Here is a 24,362-nt window from a genome sequence, read left to right on the forward strand (position 1 = left end):
AGGTGATCAAAACTCATCCCTTCCTAGTTATTTTACTACCATTTACTATTATCTAAGCTCTGGATGGAAGTTATTTACTTCTAGGCTATCTGTATTGTGGAAATTCTACACAATGGTGTGATACTGCACAGTTCTTCCAGCTCCACGTCAGTGGTGTCCCACTGGTAGCTTGAAACTGGTCATGGCGGGAGTATTAATATCACTGAAATTGATACGTGCTGCACCTCAAGGCTTGCCCCTCTTTTCCCACTGAGGGCCAACTGTCAAGCATTTATCGCCACAAGACTTCTTCAGCATCGGACAAATTTCACATTGGAGACAGGAACAAAAAAGACCAAAGCATCCTGGAAGCAAAATGTTGGAGCAGAAACTTCCCTCCTTCATCGCCCTGGGGCACTAAGTGCCCTGATCATGACTGATCCCAGCCTTGGATTTAGGAGTGTCCCTGGCTTCCCTTCCTAACAAGAAATTGTCTAAAGAGTCTGCCTGAAATCTCTCTTGCTGCTTTTTAATGAGCTTTTCTTGCCAGAGCCCCACTCTTCTCACCCCTCAAATGAAGGCTCAGTCGGAGCATGGCTCCATGGCTTCTGGAATGGGGAAAATGATGTCACTCAACACAACCTCTACAGCCAGTTAGCTGCCTCGCTCCTCACCAGCTGGCAGGAGGCAGAGCTGGAGGCTCCTCAGAGAGGGCCCTCTCAAAATCATCCTATTCAGTCTTCTGCCTGAAGCAGAAGTGTGCCAGGCCCGGGGACCTGCTGAAGATCGAAGTCTCTGTGAACAGGTCACATTATTAAACATACACACATACACAGTTTCTGTCAATTTCAACTCATGGTGACCCCATGTGTGTCAGAGTAGAACTGTGCTCTGAAGGGTTTTCAAGGCTGTGACCTTTCAGAAACAGATCACCAGGCCCTTTCTTCCAAGACACCTCTGGGTGGGTTCAAACTGCCAAACTTTCAGTCACAGCTTAATCATCTGTGCCATCCAGGGACACCCTAGGTCACCTTATTGGTCCTCATAAATGTGACCAAATAAATGAAGGGATAGATGTTCCTGGCATCCTCTGCTCCCCTCACAGTCTAATCCCCTCATCCATCCCCAAGGAGGCCCTCATCTCCTCATCCACAAGACAGTTGTCCCTGGCTCCCTCTTTCCCACCATCATTTCTCCTTTCTCTTCCCAAGCACAGCCAGCTTCTTCTCCAAGAGAAAAGAGACCAGGAGAGAAGAAAGAGCCTGGGCTCTCAACAGGCAGACATCTGGGCAGCCAAAAACCACTGCCATCGAGTCAATTCCGACTCATAGTGACCCTACAGGACAGAGTAGAACCACCCCGTTGAGTTTTCAAGGAATGCCTGGCAGATTCAAACACTACACCACCAGGGTTTCCCATCTGGGCAGAAGCAAGTAGAACTGAGAGACCCTGAAGTTCTATGCTCTTCAGAAAGCTCTCAGCCCCCAGACCAGACCCACTTCCAGTTGTGTGCCTGTTGCTGCCGTCCTGTATGGACTTGGTCCACTGGAGGTAGCTGACTTGGAGATGTGCTGCTTGGGGCTCCCTGCGAGTAGAACTTGGACTAAAGGATAAAAGCTATCTGGGGACAAAACTGAGTTCAATAGAAGAAATATGTCTCTGACAGTCAGAGGCAGAATGGACTGCTTTGGGAGGTAGTGAGCAGCCACTGGGGGTACTCAAGAAGAGATTGGAAGATTCTTTTCCAGGAATGCTGTAGAAATAATCCAAATAAAGCAATAGCCTCGTGTCCTTGGAGTCAAATACACCTGGATCAAATCCTGAATTACTACTACCTTTGTGATCTTGATCACGATACCTTATCTCTTTGAGCCTCAATTTCTTTATCTGTATAACGGCAATAATGCACAACCTCACAGGATTAAAGAATTAAATAAAACATCTGAAAGCACCTGGCATTCAGTAGGTACCCCATAAATGGCAATCCCCTTCCCAACAAAAGAAGGGTTGGGTTAGATGCCCTTGAAAGTCTTTGTACCCCCAGAGACTATGACTGCAACCCTTCCCAGAAGGAAGGCATGCATCTGGGTGAGATAAAGAAATCAGGATTGGGTAGATGAAGAAAAGAGGTCCTGGTCGGGGAATATTCAGAGGTCACCCCTGCCAGCCCGTTTCCCCTATTCTGACCTTCTGTAATAAAAGAGAAAAGCAAGATTCTGGATTTAAAGTCCAGCCCGAGGGGTCTGTTTCCCATCTGTATAGCGAAGGAAGAGGATTAGATGGTTCCTCCCAGCCCAGACGCCTTGGGATCTAAGGAAAAGGGAGAAGATGGTGCAGAGATGAGTAGGGAGCAACAGGGAGTAACCTCCCCCATCCCTGGACAGGGCCCCTCCACACTCTCCCCTTGCCCAACCCTCCTCAGAACCACAGCCACCTCAGTCTCAAGTCATACGGTTTATTTATTGTGCTAATACTGCTGCCTCAGAGCTCAGATCTCACACACAGACAATTCAGCCCAGACTCCCACCCCATCTGGCCCCTGGGGCCCTCTGCCTTGGCTGGGGACACCGGGCCTCCGGCCTCAGCCGCTCTCGGACACTGTCTCGGCTTCCTTCTCCCTCCCTTCCCGGGAGCCTTGGGGCCCCGGGGGTGCGGCGAGGGCTGTGGATGGTCTTTCTGTGCCCTTCCCCGCCCCCTTCCACTTTCGGGGAGGAGGCTCTGCCTTCCCGCACTTCCCGAGCGAAATGCCGTCAGCCCCCAGCCACCAGGCGGCCTGGGGCGTGCAAGATCGGCGCCGGCCGAGCGTGTCCCCAGCTGCGGGCAGAGAGTCCCCGCACCCTCCTTCCCGCCGGGGCGCAGCCCGGCGCGACGCGCGCGCTCACACCACCAAGCCGCCTTTGCAAGAAGGCAGCGGCCCCTGGGCGCTTTCGGCCGGCTCGGCGCTCTTGACCTTGACGTGGACCGGGGAAGGGCCCGCTTCGCTGGCGGCAGCAGCAACGGAGGTGCAGGGCGCCAGGGCTACGTCCTCGGGGCCGCCGCAGGGCGGGGGCGCGTACTTGCGGCTCAGGGAGCGACTGACGTTCTGCGTCGGATACCCCAGGAGGTGGGTGACGCGGCTGCCGCGCCCGCTGCCCTTGCACCCAGGCGCTACGGCGTCCTCTCTGTGGAAACAACAGGCGGGCGGGTGAGCAGGCTCCTCCGCGGCTCGGCGTGGGCGCGGCCTGAGCAGAGCCGGGGGCTCTTGGCAACCTTTCGTCTCCCGCGCCTCCCTCCACCTGCCTTTCGCCTCTCTCCCTAGGTCTCGACCTACTCTCCTCTCTGCCCCTTTCTGGGCCGGCGACCCTGCAACGGTCTCAGGGACCGCCATCCCCCTGCCTGCAAACTGGCTTGTCTACACCTGTCCGGGCCGCCCACGGCAGGCAGCCCCATCCAGGCGCCCTCCAATCCCTTCCTGATGTTTTCACAGAGATCCGGAAGGAGCTACATTCCCAGTCCTTCTTTCCTTAACTAACCCAGACCTTGCCCTTTCTCCCTCTCTCTTCTCACCTTCTTCCCCACAATCTTCTCTATCTTTTCCTCCATCCCCAGGGCACTGCAGTTATTAGCGTTGCTAGTCGTGTTCTATTTTTATTTCTAGTTTGTTTCTAATATAAGTTATTGGCACTATTCTTATAATTTACTCTCTTAAATAAGCACGTCCAGAGTTCTCGCCGGTGCAGTAGAGGGAAAACGGAAAAGAAAAAAAAAAGGCCCTGCCCTCCAGGAGCTTACAGTCTAGACACGACAGAGAGGTGTGTAGACCAGAGGGAAATGGAGAGCAGAGGAGCAAGGTGAGGACTTGGGGTGGGGAGAGGGAGACAGAAAAGCCATGCGGCGAGTGGCAGATGGCAGATCGTCATGCTGCGGTCCCAGCACTCCGTGGCGATGGCGGGTAGGGTTGGGGCGGGGATCCCAGGCGGCTGGTGGCAGACAGGGGTGGGGAGGGACAGGGCGCCAGTCCCCTGCCGCACGGCAGCATGCATCAGGTTTTACCTGATCTCATTAGCCAAGTCGCAGGCCCCTCCGCTGACCCCGCCGCCGCCGTTGCGGTAGCCAAAGACACCTCGGGTGCCGCCAGCCCCGGTGCCCCCGCAGCAGCAGCAGACGAGCCCCCAGATGCCCACCAACAGGCAGCCCAGAATGAGCAGAGAGCCCAGTACTGCGCCGATGATCACGCCTATACGCCAGGACTCTGTGGAGAGAAGTGGAGGTTGATCAGGCTTTTTCTGCAGGAGGCACGAGGGCAGGGGGTCTGCGGGAAAGAGGCTGAGGGCCAGGGGGGTCTCGGGGCCCTGGGACAGTCAATGAGGAAACTATGGGGAGGTGCAAATTAACCCCTTAGGTCTGCATCTTCCTCCCTGGGCTTTCCACCTGGGGGCTGATTGGCATTAGGAAGACAGAGCCAGTGAAGGCTTCAAAATACAGCCCAGGGACCTCCAGTGGAAGCCTCCCCCGGGGGGAGGGGGGCTGCCCTTACCTGAGACCTTCACCTCCACCACGCACACACTGTAGCCCACATGATTGGCCACTGTGCACTGATACAGCCCGTCATCCTCACGGGAGATATCCTTCAGCACCAGGTCCCCGTTGCCCAGACTTGAGACTAAAGGAGTATCAGAGGGCTGTAGTGAGGCAGGAGGCCTGGTCTCTGAGAGCTCCCACCCCAACCTGGTCTCCTGTGGCTGGGGCATGGGACACCCCTTCTGGAGGAAGGGAAGGTGTATGCTCATGAGCACACATACACACACAGGTCCACTCTGCTCTCCAGGCGAGTCACCTTTCCCCTGCTGAGGCAGAAAGGCAAGAAGAAGGGGCCCCTCTTCCAGCAACAGGACAGAGACACCACTAATTCACTCGGTGACCTTAGGGAAATTACATCCTCCCTCTGAGCCTTGGTCTCCTGATTTGTACAGTGAGGACAGAGCTAGCCCCTCTAGCTCTGATATTCTTTGTTTGGTTGTGAGTACTACTCAGTTTCTCTATTCAGCCTTACACACTTCATCCCACTTAATCTTCACCTGCCCCTGGAAGGTAAAGGTAGTATTATTCCGTTTCATATATAAAGAAACCAAGGCACAGAAACATTAAGCAACTTGCCTGAGTTTTGCACTCAGGCAGTGGCCCAGTGAGGACTCAAGCCCAGCTCTGTCTATCTCAGACTGTTTTCTGCCCAGATTAACCATACTGCTCTTCAGTGACACCATATTTGTCTCATCTTCTTCCCTCAATAGCAACTGCTGGGACAGAGGAAGGGTGCCCCACAGAGGTTCCAAGTTTGACTTGGTGCCACTGATGACCCAGGAAAGCCCCAGAGGCCCCCAAAGTCTCTGGTCTTCCTTCCCCTCATCCCCACCCCTAGACCCCTGGTGGTAGCCCCCTCACCTTGACTAAAGGAGCTGTGAAAAGACTCCTGGTAAGAGTGCTCAGAGTGGAAGCTGGTCTGGGAGTGGTAGGATCCGGCACGGTAGGGGTGAATGCGCCCACTGATCTTGGCCCACCTGTAGGAGAAGGGCTGGGTGCCCCCATTGGCAAAGCACTTCAGCACCACATCATTGCCTTTGGTCATGTGGCCCTCAGCCCAGCACACGGGCACCGCAGGTCGCGCTGCAGGGAAACAGGTACATGGGAGCCAGGGCCCAGCAAACAGGCAGAGCGAGGCTCAGAGTGGCCAAGCTACCCTTGGCTGTGAAGTCAGAGGAAGGGGAGCCCAGAGGGGTGTGGCTATACCTTGGACAGTGACAATGACCTTCCGGGAGGCCATGGTGGTCTTCTTCACCCGGCACTCATAGGTGGCTGTGTCGGATACCTGCAGGTTCATGAGGTTGATGGAGGCATCGTACTGGCTGGGGTCCGAGGCTGCAAAGCGGACCCTCTGCTGCAGATGGGGAAGGTTGCCATGGTTTATCCTCTTGTCCTGGTAACTAAGGAACTGGGAAGAAGAGAGGAAAACAGAGGTGGTGAGGCAGGCTGAGCCAAGGAGGGCCATGTGGGTTGGCTGCTCTAGCCAATAAATAAACTATTCTGAGACTCGGTTTTCTCAGCTGGAAAATGAGAATGACAAGGCCTGACCCAGTGACCACCTCCAGAATATGTGAAGATCAGATGAGATCAAGCACTTTGAAAAGTACAAGATCAAAATGGGAACTTGGGGAGGACAGGGACCATTCCGTCTCTTCCCCTTGGACTGGGCAGAGGAGGCAGACTGGCTGGCAGAGCTCTCCTTCCTATTGCCCTACTCCCTGTGAGGCCTTGGGGTAAGTTCAAATTCTTGGTTTCCTTATCTGCCCTTTCTCCTCTCAAGAAGTTTCCTGCCCAACAGGAAAGCACCCTGAAGTGTAGGGTAAAGGGAACCCAGTGCCCAACACTCACCACATTCTCCCGATGTGAGGGGTCTGAGTCAACCTGCGTCCACTCGATGTCCAGCCCGCTGGGACCATAGTCCTCAGGGTCCAGGATGTAGGGGCAGCCCAGCCTCACGTTATCACCTTCAGCTAGGTACAGCATCTCCTGGCCATCCCCATTGATCCGCACGGCAGACAGCAGTGCTGGGGGAAGGGCAGGGCAGGTGGGGTGAGGACACAGAACCAGGACTCGGGTCATCAGCCCCAGCCTCTCTTTCCACCATTCTCTGTCGGCTGTAACCTGGGCTCAGTGGGGCTTCCACAGGGAGGACGGCTTGCTCTGAGTATGTGTGTGTGTACGAATTGGTATAGTGCGTGACAGCACGTTTGTGAATGTAAGTGTATCCACGTGGTGGTATCTGTGCATGCTTGTGCACACATGCATGTATTTTATGATTATGTAGGATTGCATTGAATACTGTTTGTGTGTATATAGCTATTGTGTGCATGTATGTATACATGATTGTGTGTATGCATGCAGGAACGTGTACACACATTACATTGCATGCTTACGAGTAGCCGTGGCTGCTTATGTGGACTATAAAGGTATACGTGCACACAACAAGCTAGGGTGCCTGCTGTATGTTTACATGATGGTGTAGGTGTGCAAGTGCGTGTGCGTGTGCATGTGTCTGTCTGTCTGTCGTCTGAAGGCATTTGGAGCACACGGAGTTGTTAAATTCCCTGATAGAAGAGTCTGCCTGGGCCAAGCGAGGTGCTCCTATCTGGAGGCAGTAGGCTGGATACAGTGGCCTCCTTCCAGCCTGAGGTACAAAAGTCTGGGTGCACCTGTGTGTACCATGCATGTGGGACTGTGTGTATATCTATGTATGACAGTGTGTGTCTGTATGCTTGTGTGTGGCCATGTGTGCCTATGACAGTGTCCGTGGACTGATGGTCTGCGTGTGTGTGACAGTGGGCGGCTGTGACCAGGAGCCTCACTTTATCTCCATGTCATAGTGAGTGGTGGTCTTATGTGATGACATGTGACAGTGTGGACTGTGTGTCCTTCCCCTTGTGTGATTATGCGGCTCAGGTACAGCCACCCCCACATTCTCTCTCCTATCCCTTCCCACACTGCTTAGCGCCCCCGAGTCAGCAAGCTCCCCAGCCACTGGGCATTGCCACACAGCCTTCTGGGTGGCATCAGCCTCTGTGGGCTTCCATGGTAGATTCTGGAGCTCAGGACTGAACTCCTTTCCCTCCCTACCCTAAAGCCCCAGTCAAGCACTAGCCCCAACCGGTTGGACCCACACAGGGAGCTGAAGCGGGTGTGCCCATGGCCCCACCCTCAGCAGGAAGGGCTCTGCCTTCTGTCTTCTGCAACCCTGCTTCTAGGCCCCCCTCCTGTCCTGGCTCTCCCTCCTGCTGCATTCTTTGTTGATAGTCAGCAAGTCCCTGGGAGTCCCAGCCCCAAGTCTCAGCAACTCATTCTGCTCTGCCCTTCTCCGGCTGTGTCCTGGGACCACATTCATACTTAGAGAACATCTTACACAACTACAACGCCCTCATTGCCAAACAAATGGATGCATAGACACAAGTCTTCAAAATGCAGAGACAAATGCATAGACACAAGCCTTCAAAATGCAGAGACAAACCTATGCAGACTCACCTTCCTGCACACACACACATACTCAGATCCATACAGACACGCATAGGCACACAAACACAAATACCTGATACTCCAAAAGACACATCTACTCCACACTTTCACAGCCTCCCACGTACCTTCATTCAAGACCAGATGTACAGGTGGGAGCCCTGCCCGGCAGGCTTGGCCTAGCTCTAGAGAGGCCAGCAGGTGCCCCTCCAACACCCTCAACACCAGGGATCACTGAACTTGCTCCTCAGACCCCTGGCTGGACATCAGCCAACTGCTAACCCCACAAAGCTGGAGGGCCACCCAGAGCAGGCAGGCTGGCAGCTCGGGCTCTAACGGGACCTGGTGATGCTTCCTCTAGCCTCAGGCCAAGAGAACACCCACTCATTCCTGAGATAAGGATCCTGATACCATCTGCCAGATCCAGGAATGGCACAGGGCAAGCCAGGCATGAGCCAAGATCCAATGGAGAACAGCAACTCCACCCTGGGGAAGGGTGGCTGGAAGCAACTTACAACAGAGCACTCTCTCACCACACCATGCCGGCCCACCAGGCAGGAGGGGAAGAATTCAGAGAGAGAGGCTTGGGGAAGAAGGGCTAGGGCTGGAAGAAAGGAGCCTCCACCCTACATCAGGCTGAGTTCTTCAACTGTCCCTAGCCAAAAAGCCTCACCCCAGCTCTTCTGTCTCCTTAGAAGCTTTCTCAACCTCCTCCCCAAACTCCCAGCCTTTCTCTACATCCTCATTCTACTTGGGAAGTTCTTCCCACTGTCTCATCTTGATTCCTTTTGCTGTGGCACTGAGGAAGTTCTTACAGGGAATGTGAGAGAAGAGAGACACTGGAGAGAGAGAAAAAGGCCAGAATGGAAGAGAGAGCTGGGTGGAGAGACTTGGGGAGAGGAGAGGGACTGGGGTAGTCACAGTGAGCTCTCTGAGAAAGAGGACATTGGAAACCAATTCCCTCCACCCAAAAGAAAGCACCAGGGGTCGAACTGGGGAGGAGAACCTTCTACAAGCTGTCACCTCACTGGTAGTATATACTCCCAGCTCATAAATCCTTTCTGAAATTTTAAGCTGCTCCCAGAGCTCCTAGTCCTACCTCTGGAGGAGAGAGAGGAAGGGAAGGAAGGGGAGGAGACATCTCCCACCAGAAGACGTTGGTGTGTAAATACACACAGCGCTGAGCATGTTCTTATGTACCCACAGACACACCCCACACACGTGGAGATGTCCCAGGTCCCCACAGTACAGCCAGAGCTTCCTGAGAGGGCTCTGCCCACCAGCTCTGCCAGCCCAAGCTCACAACAGACAGAGGGAGTGTTGCAGGCAACCTGCCAGAGATGCAGTCACGCATGTAAAAGCTGAACACGCACCACCTTCCCAGGCACTCTTTCCCCATGCCTTCTCACCCCAAGTCCAGACCCCAGAGGGAGTCAGAGCCATTTCCAGCACTGCCCACACAACAGGGCCCTTGCTGGGACTTGCCCCAACCAGGGCAGGCAGCCACAACCTCCAAACCTGAGCCCTGCCCTCAAGGAGTGCCCCAGCAGCATGAGGGGGGATCTGGGAGTTGCCGCCCACCCTCCTCCAGCCTCATCCTGGAGGGGTGCTTCTCTGGCCCTCTCACAGCACCAGGGGCCCAGCACGGGGTCTCAGGCCGGGGCTCTCACTGGCCAAGATGGAACCACCCACTCAGACTCACCCCAGCCCAGAACCCTTGCCCTTTCAAGACAAGCAACTCCCCAGCCCCTTGGCTCTGGCCTAGCAAGGGGAGGGCCCTGCACAGTGCACAGAGGAGCTGATGAAAATTGATCCTTCCCAGGCTCCTCCTCAGCCCCCACCCAGCTTTGCTACTCACCTGACTCTCTCCTCCCCCATCTCCATGCCCACAGGTAACTTCAGGCAAGCCCTGGCCTTCCATTCACAGGCATGTGGGCAGAGGGCACCTGCACCTGCGGGAGCCCGGGGGATTCATGGACACGATGTGGAGGCACTCCAAGGCCTCCCTACCCACAGACACATGCTGCAGACCTTCAGGCCTGGGTTCTCCTGGGGAGATGCCTCCTGGGCAACGATCCAAACCAGGATGACAGCAGGCCAGGGTGGGCAGTGCCCTGCTGGTACATCTCCGATCATGTTTGAGGCCCCTCGTTGAGCTCCGTGCTGCCGTTTCCCTGCCCATCTTGCCTCCTGCCTGCATCCCTTGCCCACTGCCCAGCCCCATACCTGGGCTCAGGCACACGAGCAAAAGGTGGAAGGCTCCTCGAACTCCCATGTTTCTAGGCTCGGTGTTTCCTCCACCTGGGCCGGCTACCTCTGGGGCCTAGGCTGTGGGTGGGAGGGGGTGCGTGGTGGGAGGGGGTGCTGAGGGCCCAGACACTGCCTGGGGTGGCAGGAAGATGCAATGAGTGCCCGGCGGAGGAGCAGCCGGAGTTATTTCTATGGGAGGGAGGGGGCCTGGCCTGTCCCCGCCTTGGGGAGGAGCCCCAGGAACCCTAATTAGCAGGGTGACTGGGTGGCCTACCCAGGTATTACCCAGCCCTCACCCAAGCTCTTTCCTAAACCCAAGAGTGGCACAGGGTGGCCAGCGGGACTTGTAATTAGGCACCTGTTAAACTTCCACTTCCTCCTGGCCCCATCCTCAGGGTGACAACAGTCGCCCCATTTTATGGCGTCCACCGAGCTCCCCTCACCACTCATTTGTTGCCTTTTCACCGAGGGAAGTGGGGGAGAGGAAGGAGAAGCCAGGCTAGGGGAGGAAGGGTGGCCAGGCCTCAAAGGGTTAACAGTAATCCCAGGGCACAGATCTGACACACTCTCCCTGTGCAGGCTGCAGCATCCCGAATCCCTGCCTCCTCCAAGTATCTCTGACCCCCAAGGGAACCCCAAAACGAAGCACAGGACCCCCAGGTTGAGGTTGGTAGGCAGGAGCACCAATGAAGGGGACAATTCCCCATTACCAGGACCTGGGGCTGGAGGCAAGGATCAGGCAGATGAAAGGAACTCAGGAGTGCCCAGCCCCCCCTTCCCCTAAGGCCTCTGGCCTTTCAAAGGGAGTCAGGCCTCCTGAGCTGAAAAAGGGAGGGAAAGGGTGTGTGTGAGAATAGGTCTTGCCCTGTCTGTCCCCCCTGGAACTGTGCCCCCACCCATACCTGACTCAAGGTTGTCTCAAGTGTAGGAGATCCCTGGGAGCCAGGGGGCATTATGGGGGACTCAGCCCCCAGTCCTGACATAGGACTGAACCCAGCCAGGTTAGGCCTGAGAGGAGAGGGGCCAGGGTGTGTAGGGGGGTGAAGTCAGTGGATAGGGTGGGTGTGAGGGAATGTTTGAGAGAATAGTGCTGGGAGAACTGGGGAGAGGTGTGCCCATGTGAGTGTGCACACGTGCTCGCTGGGATACACAGTGCGAGGCAAGTAGGGTATCTGTCCCTGTTGAGGGGGCCAAGCCCCTCTGTGTGCACATTTTTTAGGGATCACAGGATGTCCTTGTTTCTATGTACAGGAAGGGAGGCCAAGGAGCCTCATAACCTGGACTGACTGATCACTGGGGTGACCAAGCCAGCCCAGTTCAGGGAAGATTAGGGCAGGGGTCCTAGAGGGTTCTGGTGGATAGAGGGAAACTGTGGAGGGTCAGTCCTTGCTTGTCAGTCCAGGGGGTACCAGCACGGGTCCCATGCCTCCCCTGTGCTCCAGTACTGCCCATGCAAGGTGGCGGGGTCAGGTCGTGAGTGGCCTTGTTCAACAACTCGATTCCCTTAAAGGAACAAGGGTTCTCCCCGACTTCTCTCTCCTGTCCTAACCTGGAGCACAGAAAGAGCAGAGGGGGAAGAGTCTTGGGGACAGCTATGGGGCTCAGGGATGCTGCCAGGGCCCACCCCTCCAGGAAAAATAAGAACAATAAGGAACACAAGGAATCCATGCATCTCTGCATTCCAAACCAAACTATCCCCCTTCCCCTGCGCTCCCAACAATAACTCTGGACCCCACCAGATGTACACAATCAGTATCTTTATTTCCTTGTTTATTCTGAGGTTTATGGAATTGTCCTGTACCCTCTGGAGAGCAGGGATCATTATCCTCATTTTACAGATGGGGAAATAGAGGCCTGGAGGAACATGGGAATACAGCCAAGGTGATGCTGCTGGAAACTGAGTTGAGGGGTGCCAAGACATCCTAACTCTCAGTCCAGAGCGGTCCAAGAAAATGACTTGGTGACCCTCTGAGTTGTTAGGCCAGCCCAGAGAAAAAAAACATGGAAGGTCAGTGATGGGAGAGAGGAGAACAAGTGGAACTGGGAAGGGGGGTACAAAAACAAAGGACTAAAGGTTGTGGTTCCATTAAACTGAAGTATAAGGTTGGGGGTTAACTGGGGGTTAGCTTTCAGCCGAGAGCAGCCCCCCTTGAGCACACCCTCAGTCTGGGTAGTATTTGCTCCTGTTCTAGGGCAGAAACAGAAAATCAAAGCGAAGAGGCCTAGGAAGAAATGGACAGAGACACAAGGAGAGAGGGAAGAAGCAGAGCAAGGACCCAGGGAAGCCCAGAAGCTACCTCTGGGATGAGGTACAGCCCAACCCCAGAACATTTTGAGGAAGGTTAGGCAGAGGCCTTGGCCCACCTACCCTTCCTCCAAAGTAACTTTGCAGTGAATCCACACCACCCCTGTTCTCCCTGCCCCCACCTGCCTGCTTACCCACCCAAACTCTTCCCCAGCCTCTCTGGGTTCAGACCCAAGTTCCTCATCTCTCCTTCCAGGGCCCCAGGACTGCCACTTGACACTTTTCAGACTCCCTCCCCACACCATCAGTAGGCTCCTCCGCCCTCTCTCCCAAGTCTCCATGGGGACCCAGGCTCATTGCTCTAACACTCAGGAAGGTGGGCAGCAGCCCAGGGACTTGCCCTGCAGAGAAAACCTCTGAGGCAAGGGTATGGGAGCAGAAGTCATGACTGGCCATGGGACAGACAACTTCATATTAAGTCTGGGAGAGGACAAACAGAAGCACCATGGAGGCAAACACAAAAAAGCCAACGAGTCACAGCAGCTGCTGTCTTTCCACCTGGCTTTCAGTGAAGGTTTGGGGTTGGAGGACTGTCAGGGGAGGCCATGGTTAGGTGAGTCGGGCTGGGTGCATAGCGGTGGTAAATGTGTGTGATGGGAGTGCTTCTCCCTGGTGGGACAATGTGAGGTCTGGCAAGGAAGAGTTAAAGTTAGTTACAGAGAGAGAGGAGTCCCTGAGTGGTGCAAACAGTTAACACAATCGGCTGCTAACCAAAAGGTTGGAGGTTCAAGTTCACCCAGAGGCACCTTGGAAGAAAGGCCTGGCAATCTAATTCCCAAAAAATAAGCCATTGATAACCCTACAGACCATGGTTCTACTCTGATACACATGGGTTGCCATGAGTCGGACCTGACTTGACCACAAGTGGTATAAAGAGAAAAAGCCAAACTCGTCAAGTTGATTCCAACTCATAATGACCCTATAGGACTGAGTAGAACTTCCCCAAGGAGTGCCTGGTGGATTCGAACTGCCGACCTTTTGGTTAACAGCCGCAGCTCTTAACCACTGCCCCACCAGGGTTTCTGGTATAGAGAGAAGGGCAAGTCAACGTGTGGGGAGTTTGAGGATGTGGATTGGGGTTAGGGACTGAAGCCCCAATCAAGGCTGGTGGGTGAAGGGTTGGAATTAGGGACTGAGGCCCTAATTCAGTCAGGGTTGGAGGGCGAGAGCTTTGGACACATGTGACCCAGGGACTCCCTGAGCCCCTGCTCCAGCTTCCCAAACCTTGGTGGTTTCTACTGGCCCACCTCAGAAGAAGGAGGACCCTAGGAGGGAGCCTGGGTATGCCCAAATCTCTCCCATCCAGCGGTGTCCTAGGGCTGACCCACACTCTTTAAAGCAAGCAGCACTAAATTATCTCTGTCACTGCAAGGACTCTATCAGGGCTATATCGGCAAAGTCCAATGGCAATCGGCAGTTGGTTGAATGGTTATCAGTCTGTTATCAGGGAATGAGTGGAGATGTTAGCTTATAAAGAGGACACACCCCAAAGATAAAAGCCATCTTCACCTCACCAAGTTCAGCCATGTCCTGCGGGACAGCCTTTATCCATTCACAAACCCCGCAAATCGTGTCTGCTTTGGCTAACAAGCCTCAGTCTCTCTTCTTACAAAGCACCCAGTCTGGTGGGGGAGACAGACAAGGAAATGTACAGCTCTACCCCTCAGTGCAATAAGCTGTGGCAGTACGTGGTATGGACTGAGGTTTAAACAGACATCGGAAAGGTAACTGAAGATGTGCCAAGGGGAAGATTAGGAATGGAGAGAAGGGACCGGAAGAATATTCCAGACTTAGGAAAATAAACCAGGGTCCCGTCAAACATGGATTGAGAAAACAGTGAAGTCAGAAGAGACAACTGATGATTCTTTCTGGATTGAGAAGGGAAGATCCATGAGAATTGACATCTTGGGACCTTCTAAACAAAGCCCAGATCACCTCACTGGGATCATAGCCAGGCCCTCAGGATGGATTAAGCTGTGATCGTTCTGGGCCATGTGTATGCTCATATGTGGAGAGACAGACTTTGTCCTGCGGAGAACTGGTGCTCCTGGCCCCAAGGTGCCACCAGGCCTGCCTTGCCCTCCTGGCAGTTGCCCAGGGAAGGAGTGTGGGAGCTGGCAGACATCAGAGGTAAGCCAGATGTGTGTCTGGTTCAGAGCCTTCTTCTCTAAGCCCATCTTGACCAGTTCTGGCTCTGCTCTCCGTGTTTGTTTCCAGTTGCCTGGGCAATGGGGTAGGGAAGGTGGTGCTGGAGCAGGTGGAGCTTGGAGGGAGCACAGCTCTGCCACGGCTGAGTGGGTGGATGGAAGTGTTAACTGGCTGGAAGGCCATAGGCCCAGCCCAAGGCAGAAAGTGGAAGGTTCCCAGCTTCCCCTTCAACAATCCCTTCCTGTGTTTCCAGAACGACAGGCACACCCCCACACAGGGTCAGGCTGCACAGCAGCCTGGGTAGGAGACATGTGAAGGGCTATCATGTAAAAAGAACCTGGACTTGTTTTTATGTAGTCCCAAAGGGCCATAGCGACCCTAGAGGACAGAGTAGAACTGCCCCATGGGGTTTCCAAGGAGAAGCTGGTGGATTCAAACTGCTGACCTTTTGGTTAGCATTCGAGCTCTTAACCACTGTGCCACCAGGGGCCCATTGGATGCACAGGAAGACATACATTGATTCAATAGTAAGAATTTTTTTGAGCATCGGAGCTGCTCTGAGATGGTTTGGGTTACTTTACGAGGCAGTGAGCTTCCTGTCTCTCAGGGTGTGCACAGGCTGTCCAGCCATTTAGCTGGAGTTTACAAAAGAGATTCAAGCCATCAGAGACTCTTTGAGGTCCCTTCTGGCCTTGACATTCTGTGGTTTGGGGCTCACTCCACTAGCCCAGGAATAGCCTTTCCCCAGGGACCATGCAGGAAAGCTCATTAGCTCTGTGCATTTGTTCCAAGCCATAGACTCCCCTGCTCCCCACTCCCACCCACCCTGACTCCCCTTTCCAGGAGTCTCCTGAGAAAGCCACCCCGAAATCTCAACCCTATCCCTGCCCCCAGGCTCAAAGTCATCAGAGGACACTGAGGTGCTGGGCTCCCCTCTCCCAAGGGGCCATGGGGTGAGAATGCAGGAAGAAAAGCCAAGCTTGTGCCTCACGGAGACTGTCTCAGCTGGGAAGGTGTATGCTATTTAAACCCAGTCAAGTCAAAAATAATTTGGCCTCTTCTGAAGCCCAAGATTTCTGTGATGCTTGAAATAAGGGTCTTCCAGGTAACCTTGGCATTACTTCTCAAACATCTCTCAAACAGTATGGTAGCGAGAGGACAGACGGGGAGGTGTGTCACCGTGGACAGCAGCCTAGGATGGGGAGACCTCTGGTTTGGAGTGAGCCACTCCCTCTTCCCATGCGAGAGTGGAAAAACTTAGCTCTGTCCCTGCGCCTCCATGGCCTCCTCACCCAGCTTCTTGTCTGAGACGCCAGCAACTCCCCTCCACTGCCACCCTTCCTCACCCGCAAAAGACCTGTCTGGCTTTGAACTCTCTGAGCCCCTTTCATCCGAGTCTAACCAAAGTGCCTTTGCTGAGACCAATTAATGCTCAGCTGTGACCTGAGGTGGCATTGAGGCTTTCTGGGGTGGTAGAGGACATCCCAGCACCCCATTGAGTCAGAGGCAGCCTGGCTCAGCCACCACGGCAGGCTGCCGAGTCACACCCAGCTACAGCTGCTTCTCCAGCAGGTGCAAAAGTTCCGAGACCGCCTCTAAGCCACAGGGGAGCGTGGCGCCGGCAGCAGGCACATGCGGGCAGGTGGGGCATGGAGTCCAGCCAGGAGCCTGGAGGCACGCGCTCGGGAGGCAGCTGCCTGTAGATCTGACTCAGCGCCCCAAGGTGAAGCCCAGCCACAGGATTTCTACAGGCTGGACCAGCTCGGTCTGATATTGCAAGGGCTGGAAGGCCAGAGGGTCAGAGGAAACGGGGCTGGGAAGTCCTCAGGAGCTACTATGTGCCTTTATACATCAAAAAAAATATGAAAATAAGATATAAATGAATCAGGTTCCCAATTGCTAGGGCTTTCTTTTTTTCTTTTTTCTTTTTTTTGCAAGCTTCTAACATCTTTTCATCTACAAAGACAATGCACCAGGCAACACTTCCTGCTTATCTCCAGGTTTCCCCAGGACGGCTTTCACACCCCACTGCGGTCTTCCAGCCTTGGAGTGGGGTACAGAGCTCACCGTACTTCAGAACATGAGAAGGCGGCGGGAAGCTGAAGCCATCCTTAGCAGAGATCCCTGCCCACCCGAAGCTGCAACCTCTAGCAGTAAAATGGCTTGCTGGTTCCTGAGCCTGATTCCCATGAGAGCCCTCCCAAGAGTACAGGCTTTTTCTCGTCATTGTCTCCAGGTCCCAGCCCTACTCTGCAAGCTGGGCTCACACTCTCCTGCCGTCCAACTCCACCAGCCCCCACTTTAAAGCCAGTGGTCTTTCCCCTGTAATTACCCCCACTTCCTGCCCTAAGTGAGAAGGGTGGAGGACCAGAGATGCCCATGTGGCCGCTGGCTCCACACCGGCTCCCTGCCAAGCTCTGAGGACTGTTCCACTTCTAGGAACTAGGTTCCTATGACGAGTCAGACCAGCCCTGGAGCCAGTGGCAGCCTGCGCAAGGCTTCTCAGGAATCCTGAGAGATGTCAAATCTCCCCCACATTTTTCCTCTGATGAGTGGGGTAGGGGGGTGCGCATTGTGGTCCGCTTCTGCAATGGAGACTCTCTGAGGAGCCTGGGGTGGGGCAAGTAGACAACACAGGCACAGCTGCCCTGGGGCAGAGCTCGGATTCTCTCCCAAGCCGTCTTCTCCTGCTCAAAGGTGGCTCTATACTCCCTTCTCAGAAGCCAGATCTATTGTTCATGTAACCTATAACTGCCCAGTATACAGGCCCAGTCAGAATGATCTCACCTTTAGGGCTTGGGAGCTGCCAGCCACCACCAAAAAAAAAAATCCCATTGCTGCTGAGTCCATTTTGACTCATAGCGACCCCATGCCAGGCACCACAAAAGACGTGCGTTTTCACCAGAGGCAGTCAGTTCTGGCCAACTGCTTTCAACTCGTGACCTTGGCCTATTTTTCTCTACATGGGCTCAGGGACCCCCCTTTCTCCTTAACCTGCTCCAGGGGGCCCATTCCTTCCAGCCCTGAGATGGATGACTTGGTGTGGAACTGGGCCAATTCCAGGCCCCAAGGCTTTCTGGCTTTCCTGGGAAAGAAGGTCCCCTGAAATAGGTAAGGGCTCACTCCTTGGCCACTGTAGACATTAACTGAGCAATAGGTGAGCCAGTGTGCCAGCTGCAGAGAGTGTTAGAGTCCTCTCCCATCCTGGGTGGGGTACCAGGTCTCCCAGGCACTGAAACCCCTAGAGATGAGGGTATCAAGTTCCCTAGGTAGCAGGCTTTGCTGTGAGGGGTGCTGAGCAGGGAAGGTGAGAAACCTCTTCCCCAAGCAGCTGGTGGGGCTGCCTGCCTGGCTGGGTGGGGCACCAATCCTCATTGGTGGGGAAGGTGTGGCTGTTCTAAGGAAGAGGAAGCACAGGAAGCAGCTTGCTGACTCTCCGTGGGCCTTATGAAAAGAGGACTCTTGCCTGAGGTCCTTGTAACCTGGCATTGTAAACACCCAGGACACACCCAGCAGCTGTCCTTTGCCTCTGCAGGACCCATCAAGGGACACAGATGGGGCTCTGGACTTGAGAAGTGGAACACCAAGGTGGGCGTGGGGAGGTGGGCAGCTGGAGGTGGAGCTCAATGATGACAGCTGAAGGAATACCCTCCCCCCGCCCCAGGCACACAAAAAACAGGGAAGTGGCTCCATTCCTAGAAGCTGGCACTGCAGCCTGAAATGGAATCCTGACAATCCCAAGAGCATGACACTATTCTGAAGGTATGAAAAATCTGGTGGCGGACAGCTGGGGAGGGGCAGCAATGGCAGGCTGGCCCAACTGCGAAGTTTCCATGAGGGCAGAACAGGGCCTGTTGTAGTCACTAAGAGCCTGGAACTGTACCTGGCACATGGTAGGCTCTTGGTAAGTATGTGAATGAATGAATAAAGATTCGTTTCGGGCACAGGAAGGAAAACTAAAACAGATGGAAGTGGCTTTGGGACCCACACTTACTGGAGTGAGGTGGACTGAGGGGATCCTGGCTACCTGAGTGAGAGGCAGCTTTTTGGGGTGAGGGGACTCGGCTGGTAGGCTGAGGCATGCCCCAATGAGGGAATGGGGAGATATCTATGTTAAAGTGCTGCCTGGAGCTGAAAGGCTCTGGTGGGAGAAGGACACAGGAGAAGCGAGCCCAGGTTCAAACATCTCCCCTCCACAGATGTGGTCTGAGTCATGGGCGTGAGCAGGCTAAGAGCTCAGGCTCAGGCCCAGCCCTGGAACCTCCTTCCCCAACTCCACTCAGCCCAGCCCTTGTCCCAGCCCCTCCCTGAGAGAGCATCTCTACCTGCCTGCCTGAATGCCCTGAAATGTTTCTCACCTGGGCATGGGCCAGAGACAAGACTGTGTTGGAAACGGACTTAATGATGGCATCCCAGACAATCACAAAAAGGCCAGAAACACCAGGACCATAGGGCCACCTGGCTTACAAAGGATGATCATGAGAGAGAGCTGGTTACCAGCGAGCCCCAGCACCATTCCCTTCCCCTGAGCATCACAGTGCCTGCTACCCTGGTCTCCCTTAACCCTTAACCTCCACATTCAGTACCCCGTAGCAACCACCTCCCCACAAGAAAGCTGGGCAGTTCTTTAGAGAAGAAGAATAGATTTAATCTGTAACTACGAAATGTCTAGGTTAGCAGCAAATATAGATTGGGCAGAATCTGTCCTCCGAAGTTGTCTCTCAGGACAGAGGCCCCCTCAGGACACAGAGACCCCCTCAGTTCACAGAGGTGACTGGCAGGATGTTAGCTTTTCGCTCAGCTTCAATGCAGTACTTCTCAGGCAGGCCCGTGGCTCTGTGGGGGAAGCAAAGCGCAGGTATGAGGGGCTGTGTCAGAACACAGAGGAGGCAGCTCCCACCGTACACACCCCGCCTCAAAACACATTCTCGTTTAGGCCCCAGCATCCCACCAAGGAGCTCCCAGAGAGCCAGGATGAGCACAATGTGCAGTCCCAGGACTTCCTGCTGGGGTCCCTCAGCAGGCAGCAGCCCGTGTGAGCCTCAAGACAAGAGAAGGGCAGTCCCTAAGCACATGTCACCATCCCCTCACTCTCCAGCCTGAGGTGCCCTCACTTGGGGAAGGGGAGAGGAGCTGGGGGATGAAGGGGTGTCCACGCACCTCAGCTCTTCAAGCTTTTTCCTCTTGATGTCATCAATGCGCTCACGCCGCCTCTGGGCCTCCTCTTGGAGGCGGCGGCCCTCTTCAAAGGTAGCGATCCGGTCCTGCACCTGCTTCTGTTGGTTCTCACGCACCTGGCGCCGGAGCTCGTTGGCGTGCTGCAGACGCCCTGTGGTCTTCTTCTCCTGCTCCAGCCGCTCCTTCTCAATCTGTTCTCTCTGGGCCCTTGGGGGAGAGCACAGGGAATGGAACCAGCTGGGCTGAGGCATCTCTAGTGGATGTGCTTCAGAGACCACAGCCCACCATGCTCCTGCCTATTCCCCAGCTCAGAGATCAGGCCCCAAGCTATCTGCCCTTCTTGGCTGCCACCACACAGGCTCTCCTGCCCACCCAGCTGGCCCGGCCTCATAGGCATATGACCCATACAGTCACGCAGGGCCCCATGCTTAGAAGGACCCTGCTTGGTTTAACGCGCCACTGTCACCATTTTGAAATTCTTAATACTTTTCAAGCCAGGGGTCCCATGTTTTCATGCACTGGGCCCTGCCCCCAGGGTTTCACCTGCTGGGAGCTACTGTTCCTACTCTTCCTCTCTCTATAACAATGCATAACTCTTCTCGGGTTGTTCTCAGATTTCTTCTTTTCTCTCTTCCTTTCTCTCCTTCTCTCTCCCCTAACCATAATAACATTAACAAAACCAACCAAGGGGGTGCTGTACCATTAAAAGAAGCGGTGAAGCCTATAATGCTTGATTGCTGGAAGAAGGATGGAGCTAGGCCTGCTATCGCTTGGTTTTCTTATTGATCCATCTCCCCTAGTTCCTCTTAGAAGCAGCTTCCCCCAAAGTACTTCATATACCCTGACACCAGGGAGAAAATCACCAGTGGCAACCAGACAGCTTAGAAATTTCAGATGAAATATATTCAACTCTCAGCGGAAATGCAGTCATAGCCCATTGTGAGCTAATACCTAATTTCCTTCTCCATCTTAGCCAGGGATCTCTCACCTGCCCTCCTCCCCTGAGGTCACTCAGCCGAGCAAAGGAACTGAAAGCAGTGCTCCGCTTACTCATTTCCCTTGAGCATCTTCCCAGATCCACCATACATGAGGTAGCCTCTCAACTCCCAACAGCTCTGTTCCATCAGTCAAGCCACCTCCTAAAATGCCACACCTTCTGTTATGGAATGAATTGTGTCCCCCCAAAATGTGTGTCAACCTGGCTAGGCCATGATTCCCAGTACTGTGTGGTTGTCCTCCATTTTGTGATCTATTTATCCTATGTGTTATAAATCCTAACTTCTATCACGATAATGAGGCAGGATTAGAGGCAGTTATGTTAATGAGGCAGGATGCCAGCTACAGAATTAGGTCATATCTTCAGTCAATCTCTTTTGAGATACAAAAGAGAGAAGCGAGCAGAAAGGACCTCATTACCACCAAGCAAGAAGAGCCAGGAGTGAAGTGCGTCCTTTAGACCCAGAGTCCCTGCGCTGAGAAGCTCCTAGACCAGAAGAAGATTGACGACAAGGACCTTCCCCGAGAGCTGACACAGAGAAAGAGCCTTCCCCTAGAGTCAGCACCCTGATTTTGTACTTCCAGTCTCCTAAACTGTGAGGGAATAAATTTCTATTTGCCAAAACCATCCACTTGTGGTATTTCTGTTATAGCAGCACTAGATAAATAAGACACCTTCTACAGAGCATTCCCAGTTTATCAGATGAGAACTGCTGGCCTCCTTGCTCCTCTGTATTTAGACACCAAATTCCTACTGCTCAGAAACATCGATGATAGCACCAAGACTCTCCTCTTGGCATCGACACTGTTTTTCTATGTGTACAACAATTGTTTATTGCTTCACATTCTTCTGGGTGGAGGGGTAAATGTGGAAACAGGGTGACTACGTGTCACAAGAGAGCCACCAGTGTGGTAGAAAAAAAAAACAGACAGACCAGTTGCCATCAAGTTGTTTCCAATTCATGGCGACTCCATGTGTGCAGAGTAGAGCTATGCTCCATAGGCTTTTCAAGGTTGTGACCTTTCAGAAGCAGATCGCCAGGTCTTTCTTGCAAGGTGCCTTTAGGTGGGTTTCAACCACCAACCTTTCCATTAGTAGCTGAGCACTTAACCATTTGCACCAACCAGGGACTCCAACTAGGGCAGTTTAAAATCCAAATGGGGAAGAAACCTAGTCGTTCCATGGCATTAAGGCAGTGATCATGGAACCTGCCAGCCTGCATATTAGAGTCACCCAGGAGCTTTCAAAAAATATTGATGCCTGGGCTTCACCCCAGACCAATTAAATCATAATCTGTGGAGGTGGAGCCTAGGCATGAGTTTTTTTTTTTTTTTTAGAACGCCCAGGTATTTCTAAGAACCACTGGGTAGGGTAGGTCAGCTATCCCTGCTTAGCCAACAGGCTGAGATTTAAAGGCATCCCTCTTTGCAGAAGCAGGAAGTCCATATATAGGCTGTACAGGAGGGCAAGCTTTTGAAGTAGGGAAGGTTGGATTGCCAGCCGTGGCAGATGCACCAAGAGTGAAGACACCCACCATGGTAGTCACGTGGCCCTGGAGGCACTAGGTCTAGATGCTAACCTAGAAAAACAACTGAAGTCGAACTTCTCCAATGGGTTGGTCCAGCTTTAATAGCTGGGTAGAGCTCATGCTTCAAGCAAACAAAACAAAGCAGAGGCAAATGGGTCAGCTGCAAAAGTAGGACTTTAATTCCATTCCAATAACATTTATTAAAACCCAGAAATAACATTTATTAGTGCCTACTAAAGGCAACACTGGTAGCTCCTTGGAAACCCTGTAGGGCAGTTCTACTCTGTCCTATAGGGTTGCTATGAGTCAGAATAGAGTCAACGGCAATGGGTTTGTTTGGTTTAAAGGCAACATGGTTGTCCAAGGGCATAGAGGCCAGGGAGGGGAAGGGAGACATCTGAAAGGCAGTCCGAGCCCAGGGGCAGAAAATTCAGGGCCATTTAGGAAGTTGTCTTCTTCAGCAGATACTCAGAGACCACAGCATGACCCTTTGGGGCAGGGAAAGTTACAGAGCCAAAGGGTATCACAGCCAGTGGGAAAAGGGTAGAGTCCCACAGTCCAGTAAAAGACCAGGAATCCAGTTCCGAAAAGGACTGAGATTCCTACGGTTCTGCTCTGCCTCTGGCTGGGGTCTAGGTAGCCTGAGACTGACCGCAACAGTACCAAGAGGAAGGACCTAGAGCCTGTAGACCAAGAAAGCTGGGCCACACCGTCCAATCTTTACAGCTGAGCGTAATTTCTCTGCTTTTTTATCCACTCCCGTCTCCCAACTTAGATTCTGTTTGGTTTGTTTCTTTTTGACAAATTCTGATCTCATAGAGTCTGAACCTAAGCAAAAAGGAAGTCATTCCCAGTTAGGCCAGAACAGCTGGAGCCAGGAGAGTGCCCCAGGAGCCAGGTCTGATGGTGGTAGATCTGCTGGTAGGAAGTAGGCCAGAGACGGAAACCAGTGGCAGCTGTGATTTACCTAGAAGGAAGAGGAGTGCTGCTGGGGAAGGAGGGCCAATGAGCAATATAAACTCTCAGCTTCCGCTTATGTGTTGGAATTATCATTGAGCCAAAAGAGAGAACAAAAATGAAGGATAAAGAGCTGGCAAGGCAGGGAAAGACGGATAAATACGGGTGAGCTCTATTCCAATGTGAGTCTCGAACATCCTTCCTATATGAATGGACAAGGGCAGTGCTTTATTCATCTCTAATGCCGCCCATGGTATCCCACACAGAGCCTTGAGTTTATGTGCACTAATAATACATATTTGTCATATGAAGGGCCAAGACCTCTCTTGGAGTCCCACTCCAATGACTCACAGCCCTTAGTATCTGAAGTTCTTCTTTCTCTCTCCTAATTCTCTCCTGCTGCAGTTTCACTCCTAACTTGTAGGAGAGGGCGTGGTGGGAGGGACCATATTTACACCTTTATTTACAACTTTACTGCCCCAGGGTAACTAATTCCAACAATCCCCCATTCCTTTAACACTTCCAGCTGCTATTTTCTAATTCTCTAAATCATAAAATTCTTGGCTCAAGTGGCTTTTAAATATTTCGACCACCCATCTCGTTGGAATGTTCCCACCAACCCAGTCCGGACAGGCAAGGATCCGTCAGTTAACAGGCCAGAAGGCTCTTCTCTGACCAATATGGACCATCCCTGCTGCCGTACAAGGAAAGGAAGCCAAGGTTCCCAGGCCGCTCCTACCGAAGAATCCTCTCGAATTCATCCCGGTCCCGTTGCACCTGAACAGCCAGAGCGTGCTCCTTGAAAGCCACCTGTTCCAGCCGACTCTTCTTCAGCATGGCCTCTGTTTCTATCTTCTTCTGGGCATTTTCCTTTTCCTTTCTGCGCCATTCTCTGTCTGCAACCTCCTGGTTGCGCTTGGCCCGCAAGGCATCCTGGGAAAGAAGAGGGTGGGGAAGAAAGGGACCAATGAGGGTGCATA

General features: G+C 53.5%; 2 protein-coding genes across 8 annotated transcripts in view; both read right to left on the reverse strand.

Moving 5' to 3' along the window:
* Positions 1–2,438: 2,438 nt before the first annotated feature.
* On the reverse strand, positions 2,439–10,294 carry VSIG8 (V-set and immunoglobulin domain containing 8). Its single transcript, XM_049875715.1, has 7 exons — positions 10,246–10,294; positions 6,388–6,563; positions 5,746–5,947; positions 5,407–5,622; positions 4,496–4,621; positions 4,012–4,210; positions 2,439–3,140 (listed from the first exon to the last, which is right to left on the reverse strand). The coding sequence occupies exons 1-7, from the start codon at positions 10,292–10,294 to the stop codon at positions 2,858–2,860; spliced, it is 1,251 nt and encodes a 416-aa protein (XP_049731672.1). The 3' UTR covers positions 2,439–2,857.
* Positions 10,295–19,338: 9,044 nt separating this feature from the next.
* The window catches only part of CFAP45 (cilia and flagella associated protein 45), a 60,351-nt gene continuing 55,327 nt past the window's right edge, over positions 19,339–24,362 (reverse strand). For all 7 annotated transcript variants that reach the window (XM_049880934.1, XM_049880932.1, XM_049880935.1 and 4 more), the window contains exons 10-12: positions 24,122–24,315; positions 19,883–20,107; positions 19,339–19,558 (exon numbers count right to left, since the gene is read on the reverse strand). In XM_049880934.1, the coding sequence (XP_049736891.1) occupies positions 19,480–19,558; positions 19,883–20,107; positions 24,122–24,315 (498 nt within the window). In that variant the 3' untranslated portion in view covers positions 19,339–19,479. The remainder of the gene's footprint in view (positions 19,559–19,882; positions 20,108–24,121; positions 24,316–24,362) is intronic.

Source organism: Elephas maximus, chromosome 3 (assembly GCF_024166365.1).
Source record: "Elephas maximus indicus isolate mEleMax1 chromosome 3, mEleMax1 primary haplotype, whole genome shotgun sequence".
NCBI classification, from domain to species: Eukaryota; Metazoa; Chordata; class Mammalia; order Proboscidea; family Elephantidae; genus Elephas; species Elephas maximus.